General features: G+C 37.0%; 1 protein-coding gene across 1 annotated transcript in view; it reads right to left on the bottom strand.

Annotated features, from left to right (window-relative positions):
* LOC113056875 (ankyrin repeat and sterile alpha motif domain-containing protein 1B-like) overlaps nt 1–11,570 on the bottom strand; it is an 11,682-nt gene continuing 112 nt past the window's right edge. Inside the window, exons 2-5 of the mRNA XM_026223786.1 lie at nt 11,343–11,480; nt 10,377–10,544; nt 2,452–2,543; nt 1–1,289 (exon numbers count right to left, since the gene is read on the bottom strand). Coding sequence (XP_026079571.1) covers nt 1,241–1,289; nt 2,452–2,543; nt 10,377–10,544; nt 11,343–11,480 — 447 coding nt within the window. The 3' untranslated portion in view covers nt 1–1,240. The remainder of the gene's footprint in view (nt 1,290–2,451; nt 2,544–10,376; nt 10,545–11,342; nt 11,481–11,570) is intronic.

Here is an 11,570-nt window from a genome sequence, read left to right as displayed (position 1 = left end):
AACAATGGATCTACAATCTGGATTTATTCGGTGTGCTTTGCAAGAATATAAATAAAGACCAAACTTACAAAATCTGTGTGCTGGAAGCCCAAGCCTATCTACACATGTTAGTCAGCAATGATGTCACAAATCAACCCGTTGCACATACTGTTGTTTTGTTTTAATGTGTTGCACTTTGACCTGCCAAATTTGGTACCTTGTTTACCAATGCAATTTATTTATTTGTTTTTCTCATTCTTAATACAAGTTTTTTCTTTGTTTTTTTTATTACATATATGAACAATGAGTCAACAAAATATTTATTTACATAACTGTGGCAAAATTCTACAGTGACAATGAGTGAAAATAAGACATCTGTTTTTATATTTTCATTTGAAACACAAGTGGAGCCATCCACACGTTCGAACATCCTCCGTAGTACTAGAATAATATTTGTTTAGTTTTCTCGGATGGCTACGTATTCGAGCTCAACGTGTCATAAAAAAATAATGTAACATTAAGACGACATCAGACGAGAATTGCACAATAAGAAGAATAATTATAATAATTGTAAATTTTACAGTAATGGTAATATAGTTCTCTATTAAACAGTAAAATTTCTTGCCAATATATGAATACTAATCTGCATGGCGTCACCAATTACGTCAACAACCACTCCGTAGTGATTTTGGCACGAGACGTGTCCATTTCATTGTTGTCTACTGCAGTGAGTCCTTTCACATTGTGCATATTGATATTTTTAGATCAATAACCACAAAAAAACGAAATAAGGAAAAGAAGAAGAAAGAAACATAGAAAACAGAAAAGGAAAAAAATACAGCAATTCATGTAAATGTCCATTTTCATCCCAGCCCAGACATGCCATGGTATTTTGGACTAGATATTCGGTGAAAAGTCAGTGTAGTCATCCGAATCTTTCCCAAGTCCGTTTCTCACACGACAAAATCCTTCAGAACGTGATTCGGATCGCTTCCTCTTGAAAAGTGTACATTCCGATTCCAAAGTCTCCTCCTATTGTTTTTATGCAGTGTGTGTGTGCGAGCGCATGCGAGTGTTTCGTTAAAAGGCCACGGGTCCATGTCGACGGTCCTTGTACGCGAAAGCCAAGTCCCAGGCGAAAAAGTCCTTGTGCAAATCCTTACAAGTGCGATATGAGAGGCTCCGGTGACGCTTTTAGGTTCCGTATTTGCGGTCCGTTTTTGCAATGCGTGTGAGAGTGAGGGTCCATGTTAGGGGCAGGCTACATTCTCTGAATTCCACTGTAATAGACATGGGCGTCCGCCATTGCCCTGTGAATGAAATCACATCACTTATCCAAAGTGTCCATAAAAAAAGCCCCCCCTTCTCCAGTTCACACGGACTGCATGCTTTCCATCAACTACACTGCATGTCTCAGGACTGGCTCGGGTTTTCATTCATAGGCCAAACCAAAAGAAGGGAGAGACAGAAAATATGACGGAAAAAAATCTTGGAAAGTTATGAACGCGCAATTTCAGAGACAATTTTTGACGAGTGTCTCGTCGTAAAGCAAGCCTTCGTTAAATGCTATCTGACAAACTTATGCATCCACCATTTAGTTTTAAGCTTTGACCGACTAAAACAAGCTAATAAATTGTGTGCGGTTGAAGAAAAAACAAAAAAATCTCCCCTAAGTAAGGGAATTTAAATTACAGCAGACTTTTTTTCTCTCTCTGACAAGCGCTGGTACTAAAAATGAAAACTTTGCTACGAGACGAAAGAAGCAACACAAGCAAAATGTCCTTTGTGTGAAGTCCAATCTCCACTTCTATGCCAGCCGTTTCGGATGCCCCACCTCGCAAAAATCTCTCCGTTTCCCTCCCGCCTTGCTAACCCTACGCTGTCTAGTCAGAAAGAAAGATAGAAAGCAAATCTCGACTCTCAAAAACAACATGTGTGTTTATAAGGCTTGTAGCAGCATTACGGTTTTAAGTTGTCATTCAAGCAGTCGAGGGGGGCGGTGGGGAAAGGCTGAAGAGGCGCTTCCCGAAGAAACCGAGGAAAGAATGGCGAGGAACGGAGGGAAGGAGAAATCAAAAGAGGTAAGGGGGAAAAACTGAATGAAAAACAACCGCTTGCAACACTTTTTTTGTGTGCTTTGGAGGAGGATCGGCAGTGTGGCGGGACCTTCCCGTATCGTGCTGCGGCCAGAGAGGTGGGGGTGGGGGGGCGAGTAAGATCAAGAGATAGATCGATAGAGAAAGAGAGAGAAAGAGAGGGGCAAAAAATCGAAAGAGAGAAAAGACAGCGGCAGTGTCGTCATGCAGAAGCCACAGTAAACGGGCGGGCTTGGCCGGGCGGAGAGACGCGGGCTTGTCACAGGTCACTGGGCCCGTGGCTCCATGGAGGGCCTCTAGAGGGCGCTCTCTGTAAGGCACACACACAGGAGTGGACAGTATTTTGGGTGTATATTAGAAAATAGTGGTCTCATACTTGGTGTTTGCTCCTCTTTTGGCTTCCTGTCCTGGCTCGACTATCCAGGGGACGTTGGCGTGGCCCTTTTGATCCATTGAGGGCTGCTCCATCTGAGGTGTACAAAGGAAAAAGGAAGACATGAGTCGGGATACGCTAATAATTTAGGGGCTTTAAGCAGCCATGCTAGATCTTGGGTTCCGCTCGCTTTCAATCTTATGCGTATGCACAGAATGTGTCTTTTTTTTTTTTGTACTAAACTTTAGGTTACTTCAACAAAGTTTGACAGCAGGATGTGTCGTAATTTAACTTCCTGGCTAAGAATCGATCGTGGGTAAAATTCGATTACCACAAGTTTAAACTAATATCATGGTAGCATTTGATAATTTTCTAGTTCGTGTCAGTTAAACAACAGTCAACAATTTTTAGGTTGACGTTTGATGTTCATTTTAATTGTTAATTCATGTCCATTAAAAATACATATGCTACAACTAATTAAAAGTTAGTTACAATACAAAAACGTAGAAATGATCATAAATCTACATTGATAAAAGCTTTAAAAGTAATAATGATAATTAAAATAAACTAAAATATACCAAGAATAATAAAGTATGACATCACATTCTGTCACTTCTATTCATTCACTATTAATGTTCAATTATAATAATTCAACTAATTTATGATCTTGTAATCTATCAACTAACCCTAACCCTACACATTATGGTTTAGTGTTTTTTTATTATTAATAATAATAATATTAATTACTTGTGAAAATAGAAGCCCTGGTGTATGACATCATAATATGTGATTCATATATGGAATATGATATAAGTATCAGTGACATAATATCCATCTTGCAGATCTGCTGTGGTCAAAACTACCCTACAACTAGTACATCTTTATCAACCAATCAAAACACTGTTCCTTGTTACCACGGCAGCTCAGCCTTGCTCCACATAAAGCTGAGCTATACATGGCTCAGAAGGAGCGCACGTGTGCACAGACGCAGAGTCCTTAACGTCTGTTCTTGGCTTGTCATGAGTTCTTTATCAGCTTTTTCCATATGCAGCTGTATGAATATCAAATAACATAATCCTCACACTGCTTGGCTACCTCTGACTGCTCTCAAACACGCACTCCCACACCAACTTCATTCTTCTCCACATCCAAACGCTTTAAAAAAGGAAACAGACGCTAATCTTACGCAATAAACCTCTAATATGAGGCATCGACCTGAAAAGGAGCTTAATGGTTTGATAACTGCTCAGGGAATGGTGAGTTGGTGTCTTGGATAACAATTCTTAAAATATTTCTATCTGTGTTTAGTCAGCTGATGTTCAGGATGGAAGGACCATCGAAGGACGACAGGAAAGAAGGAGAGATGAACGAACAGAACAAAGAATGTTAAATAATAGAAAGAAATCAGTTAAAGGAATAGTCTGGTTTAGAGAAAAGCCCAAAACATCGATTACCACAGAAAATAATTAAAAAAATATATATAATTTAATGTGGAGGATGTCTGTCCTTCCCCCAAACTAAGGAATGAGTTACAATTATTTTCAGCAATTCTGAAAAGTTTCCTGGCACCGGCAGCATTTTTTAAAATCTTTTTCACTACAATTTCATGGACCCCCAGAATATTTTGTTATTGGAATATATGAACATGCAATGCATAAAAATTTACCAAAAACCAATTTAATTATAGCTTCAATCATTTTTTTAATCAACACTTGAATGCAGGTAATAATAATTTTAAAAAAGCAACATTGAGCAAAAAGCTGACAAATTATTGGATTACTGACTATGATAGCATTCATTTTCAAATCCCTCTGCTTACATATGTGATAGCTCTATTCTGTGTCTTCCTCGTCTGTGATTTTGATCAGGAGATTCTGTACTCATTCAGGAGCTTAATAATAGCGCCATCTAGTGTATAACAGTGAAAACATGGAAGCACCGAAATATTATGTGTTTGGCTGGAAAGAGTCGTCTAATAAATAAAGGAAAATTTCATGTTTGAAAGGGAGAGTTCAAAATTAAGGGCAAAATAAAAAGACCAAAAAAAAAAACACATTAGGGCTGTCGATTTAACATGAATGTAAATAATAAATACAATAAATAATAAATACATACTGTATTCACCATTTTAAGTAACCAACAGCCCTAAAAATAAAAAGGTAAAAAAGGGTGAAAAGAAATCGAGGTAAGGGAAATGTAAGAAGACCTGAAATTGAACTTTGTGTGGATGGAGGAGTCGTGAGATAGGAGGAAGAGGAGAAGGATGAAGAGGCGGCCGGTGCGGGGTGAAAATATGCCCCAGGGACCAGTGGCTAGAGGGGGGCATGACCTAGGGGCGGAACAAAAAGGTCACTGAGGTCAAAGCTTGGGAAGGTCGACACACTAATGTATATAGGTAATTCTTTAATTAGATGATTTTTATCTTAAATTACACACTTCAAATAGAACTGGCAGGATCTCACTGTTTTGGGCCTGCCCCCAACCCAGACTTCTACACTAAACTACCTACATGTATAGTAGATAATTCAGGTGTTAAAATTGGTTAAAAGCTGCCGTTCAGGTTTATATATATATATATATATATATATATATATATATATATATATATGTGTGTGTGTGTGTGTGTGTGTGTGTGTGTGTACTTTAATTTTTAAGTCAATTTAATGTACTTACAAACTTAAAAATACTGACAAATTTAATAAGGGTGTATTTTTGTTGATATAGTTATATTCAGAACATTAATTTGTTCATGTTCAATGCTCTCCCCCGAAATGAGATTTTCATTGTATCAAAATGTATAAATTATAATATTGGATAGTTATATACTTAAAATATACTGCCTGCTAAACTAGCTTCAATATAGTTATTGGTACTTTTTGTTAGTACGGTGTCACGTAACTACTACTTCAAATGGATTCACTCTATATTTTATTCAACATCAAGAAGATCAGGCCCTTTCTTTCGGAACATGCAGCACAACTCCTTGTTCAAGCTCTTGTTCTGTCCAGGCTGGACAGACTATTGCAATGCCCTCTTGACAGGTCTTCCAGCCAGTTCTGTCAAACCTTTACAATTAATCCAGAACACGGCAGCAAGATGAATTTTTAATGAGCCAAAAATAATACACTTCACACCTCTAGAGACCTCTAACACTAGCTTGCTCTATTCTTTTTCTATTCTGTTTTCTTTTTATTTATTATATTTATTTAAAATCCCTTGCTACTTGTACAGTGTTCAAGATAACTGAGACTTGTTATAGCACTTATGTATCATTGCTCTTTTTGTTGTTTTTGATTGCCTCCACTGTCCTCATACCCAAGTCGCTTTGGATAAAAGTGTCTGCTAGATGACATTGAGGAGTTTTTGTTTAAACTTGTAACACAGATTTTCTCATGTAAACAACATACCTGCAATAAACCATCAATATCCTCCAAATTAACTGTTGGCTTGAAAGCCATATTTATTACAGAAATAAAAACACAGGCATGTAAGTACCATTTGAATTTCAAAACAATCAATGTCAATAAAAAACAAAAATGATTTCCATGTTGAATTCTAAGTGGACTGCAAAAAAATTCCAAAGTATAGTCATTGCCAGTGCTTTAAGTGGGCCAGTAAGCACCAGTACTCAGTACCGCCACTTCCAAATATAGCTCTTGAGCGTACCGCCACCTCTCCGTGCGCCCAGAACGTGCTTGTAGCGTACCGGTACGCTCATTTGGACATCTGTTTTAATAGATTTTACCTGCACTGCCGATTTTCAGAGCGCCCTTCACAATGCAAGCTTCCTAATTCATCCCACCCCAGAGCAGTAACTACATTACCCATTCACCCTTAAGTTATACAAGTGAATAGCGCATGTGTCGCTTTCCCCACTGTTAAGTGTCAACAACTCAACGTGGCCGGAGAAGGTGTGTGAAACTCGTTGTGAGTTATACTAAAGCAAAATCTTGAGTATTTATTGTCTGATAAACATTAAAAACTGTCTGCGGAGGTTGAGTCGTCCTGCAGCCCCCGCTGGCTGTTCATTGGCTGCAGCATCTTTTTTCTAAGTTCTAAAAAAATACCGTAGACGGCAAGGCACAAATTTAGATATTCATTTATCTAATTAATCTATAGCCTATGCACAAAGACAATATGATATTTTTGTCCCCTTTTTGTTTTAAAGCTTGATGAAGAGAGAGAGCGCAAGTTGCTGCTGAGGAGGACAGTGATGCACGCGCACAGGAGTGATTGACAGTTCGCGGCACTGTGTACAAAAAATACTCCGCTACACAATTATTTCTTTATTTTCGTTTAAGCTTATTAACGTTAGCGTTACAGAAAGGTCTGATTTATGCACTGTTACAGTCATACAGTCATAATGTTTCTTGTGGCAGACTGAAGAGTAATCCGGCAGAGTTTTATACTGAAACTTTCCATCTAAAAGTCCTTCCTTGGTCTTATCCATATTTCTTTGCACGTTGAACACACATAGGCCACAACTGGAAATAAAAAAAAACTGCAACCGCGTTAATTGCGTTATTTTATTTTAACGCGTTAAATATTTCAAATTAATCGAATGCGTTAACGCGCTAATTTTGACAGCACTAATATATATATATATATATATATATATATATATATATATATATATATATATATATATATATATATATATATATATATATATATATATATATTTTTTTTTTTTTTTACACACCACACCACCAATTGATCTAACCGGCACCTGCTTTATTACTGCTCTGTTTTCTTTTTATTTATTATATTTATTTAAAATCCCTTGCTACTTGTACAGTGTTCAAGATAACTGAGACTTGTTATAGCACTTATGTATCATTGCTCTTTTTGTTGTTTTTGATTGCCTCCACTGTCCTCATACCCAAGTCGCTTTGGATAAAAGTGTTTGCTACATGATATATATATATATATATATATATATTTTTTTTTTTACACACCACACCACCAATTGATCTAACCGGCACCTGCTTTATTACTGCTCTGGTCACAGTACTTTAAATGTATTTGCACTACTCATATTTTGCACAGAATGCACACTTCTCTAGCTATCGCACTGTAAACTGTCTAAAGTTGTTACTGTACAAAGCACAGTAAACTATTTGTGTATTGTTACTCTGAACACTAACAGCATCCTCTGTGACTGTGTGTGGTGTAACTCAGATATTGATTTCTTCCTTGTGTAGGAGAAATTGTTCATTATGTTGAGGTACCTCTAGTCCATATGGACACAATACAGAACAGATTCCTTCCCTCCCTTTTTTCTATTTCAACCTGTTCTGTTCATTTCTTTGAGTCCACTCCTGCGTTTGAATGCATATGGGTGACTCTTCAATTAAGGGCATTTTTACTATTTGAAATAATAAAATATATACATAAAAAAAATGTGCTGTATATAAAAACATGTTCCGAAAGAAAGGGCCTGATCTTCTTGATGTTGAATAAAGCAAATCTGCAGAATGTGGTTTGAGAAAGTCAGCTGATCATCAATCATAACTCCAAGGCTTCTGGGTCTTAAGGAGTTATGGTTGATGTGCCTAACTTGATGGTGAAAGTGTGATGAAATGATGGGTTTGCTGGAACCACAAGCAGTTTTGTCTTGGCAAGGTTGAGTTGAAGGTGATGGTCCATCATCCAGCAAGAAATGCATGTTAGACAAGCTGACTAGCTACCATTGGATCATCAGGATGGAATGAGAGGTAGGTTGATTGTCATCAGCATAGCAGTGGTATGAATGACAGAACCTTATGATGCCATGTAGAGAGAGAAGAGAAGTGGTCCAAGAACTGAGCCCTGAGGCACCCCAGTAATTAGATGTTGTGACTTGGACACCTCACCTCTCCAAGATACTTTGAAGGACCTATCTGATAGGTAAGACTCAAACCAAGTGTGGTTCCTGAGATGCCCTTTGCCAGTATGGTTGATAGGATGATCTGGTGGTTAACAGTGTCAAAAGCAGCGGACAGATCAAGCAGGATAAGTACTGAAGATTTGGATTCCGCTCTTACCAGTCTTAGTGCTTTAACAACTGAGATTAAGGCAGTCTGAAGCCAGATTGGTTGCTGTCAATGAGGCTGTTCTGTGTGAGGATTGGAAAATGTTGCGAGCCAGATTTGAATTTACAAAGCCCATTTCAGCCACATCTCTCACTGCATGCATGGTTCTGTTATGCCATGGTTCCATTTAAAGTGCCATATTGGCCCTATATTTGTACAGATATATATACTCTAATAACATAGACGCACATTTATGTGGTCTTTAAAACAGACAGTGCAGCACCGGGAGGGTCATTTCTGCAAGCTGGACTCAATAATGCAACGGTTTATTTTCAACAAGGCAACAGTCTATTCTCTGTCCTGATCGTAATCCAACTCCAACAGGCAGGGTGTGTTTTATTTTTATGATTCTGGGACTCTTCCATAGAGTGGTAATATCCCTGTTGGTGGCAGGGGGGAAGGGAGGTACTGTGCCCACTCTAGGGGCACTGGGATGAGGGCAGATGGAGAGGAAGGCTGCCCCGGAGGAAGCGACTTGCTGGAGCTTCGTGCAAACGCTTTCATCAATCTCTTTCATCCTTAAACACACTGAAGGGAGAGGAGATGGAGTGTGCCGTTTACAGATCAAACACTCACCTCTCCGTCCCTCGGGACAGACTGCGACATACTGGGGTGAATGCAAATAAACTTTTGCTGACGGGAAGAAAAAACTGCCAAACACAAATTTCTCAATATTGATTTTAAATATTGGCGCGCCTCTAAGAAGATGATGCGAATGTCGGAATCAATCAATGGCTTATAAATTCATGTTTCATCTGTGCTGTTTTTAATGATCAAAGATTTTAGGTTGAGGGCCAGATCGGATACAAAATTTTTTAGGCCTTCAGATAAGATAAGATAAAATAATATATTAATAAAATAACATTGACAAGAAAAGCTCCCTCTGAAACAATAAAACAAAACAGTTAGGCCTAAAAGAATAGCCATTTTAATTAACAAACATAAGATTCTAAGATGTGAACTATAATGTGCAACAACAATTTAAAGTATTTATCTGTTATGGTGTTGTTAAAAATGTTATATTGAATATATATCAGTGTTTTATATTGTATCATTGAGGTACTATTATTAACATTTTGAATTGGTGTTGATTTTTATATTTATATTTTCTGTTTTCATTTTAATTTTACTTAATGTTTTAGTATTTTTCATATGGGTATATACAGTAGTTTGTCTTTTTTATTTCAATTGAATTTGTCTAGTGAAACTAAATTAATATTAATAATGTGAAGTTAAATGAAAATGAGAAAGGTTTGCTTTGGCAACTGGCTGAAATAAAGTAAGATTGAGTTTGAAGATTAGATTTTTTTTCCCCCTTCTAGTATTAGTTAATAATAATAACTCCGAAAACCATCAAAGCAATATTACAAAAGAAATTCATTGATGTTTTAATAAAAAAAAAAAAAAAAAAACATTACACACTAATTACATTTACATGACTTACAAAATCTTTAATCACATGAATGCTGGTTCTTTGGGTATTTAGAAAAGTATCATGGTTTCCGTAAAAATATTAAGTGTTTTCAACATTGATATAATAAGAAATTGGCATATTCAAATGATTTTGTTGTTAATAACAGTTTAACTTTTGACACCCAGTGGATCAACACCAGATTTTCAATCAATACACCAAATCAAAATGTAATTCTGGTCACACATTCTAGCAGCTCAAAGCAGAGACTTTGTTTCCCATGATGCATCACTCAGCTTGAGCACACACAGATTGTGTTCAAGGTGTGCAGGCAGCAGTGTAGGTGTACATATGTACGGATGGATGAGGTGAGACAGGCTGAGGTTAGAGGCTCTAGTCAGTGTTTGTGCGTGTGTTAGTGCTGAAAGGGCAAAGTGACTCACAGACTTGCGTATGTTTACGCGAGGTTTAGGGACAGGTTTGGAGGGTTTTGCTGTCGAAGCTCTCTGCAGAGTGGATGACCCGTGGCCGCTCTTTCTGGCCTGGAGGGCCAACTGATACGCCACCTCAAACGCCTGGCCCAACGTCAGGATAATCTCATAGGCCAGATTCTATATGAAAACACACAGAGACGATCAGAGATGCTCTTTTCAAAAATCAACTCACAATTCACACTTGTGGGGGATCTACGCTGTTGCAAATCAGTTGAGAAAATGACGGAAATGCCCTCAAGATCTGAGTTCAATTTAGTGCCTACTACATTTGGCAGCTACATTTCCTCATTTCCACCTAATTTCAGAGCTTAGTGATTTTTAAATGATTAAAAACATGCTTTAAGCATATTATAAATTATTAATGTGTTGTGAATAGCTGACGCAGAGACAGCTCTGTGGTGTTACTGTGACAGACGGTAACACAGAAAAAAAAAAATCAAGTTTACTTAACTGAAAATGTAAAAAACATGCCACCAAAGCTATTTAATATAAGAAAATGTGGTTTGTACTTTAAATGACTGCATAGATGCTATAAAATGACCAAGTGATTTCACAAACAATTTTTATTATCTATAATATATTATATATGAATAATCACTATACATTTAACTAATCATGATTACAAAAAACAAAAACAAAAGTGACTTTCATAGTTTCACCACTTTTGACCTTTTGTCATGTTCATTTGATAATATTGATTAAAGTGATACTAATCTTAACTCCTTTATAACCTTTATACTTTTCTTTAAAGTCATAACCACAAATATTTTCATTAATATTTGAATAATGATTTTATTTTTATTTATAAAATGTAATATTCCTCTGAATTTTTTGCAACTTTGATTTAATGTCTCCTTTTCATTTATACTTCATCAGGAAGTTCATAAGTGCATTTATTTCTGACGTGTTACTAACCACATCAAAAGCTGTAAACACATGGCAGTAATGATGGCTGGATTTCAGGTCCTTGGTGATGTACGCAAACGTGGACAGATCTTCAGGGTCCTGCGCGGCACACGAGATATTCCTGATCTCATGCTCGGCTATAATGTTCTATATCAGAGAGAAAAATACGACCAAAAATCAATAATATTTTTTCTTTTCTACATTTCTAACATACTGTCAATATAATGTGATTTGTGT

The sequence above is a fragment of the Carassius auratus genome, chromosome 4 (genome assembly GCF_003368295.1).
Source record: "Carassius auratus strain Wakin chromosome 4, ASM336829v1, whole genome shotgun sequence".
Classification (NCBI taxonomy): Eukaryota; Metazoa; Chordata; class Actinopteri; order Cypriniformes; family Cyprinidae; genus Carassius; species Carassius auratus.
This window is presented reverse-complemented; position numbering and strand designations above follow the sequence as displayed.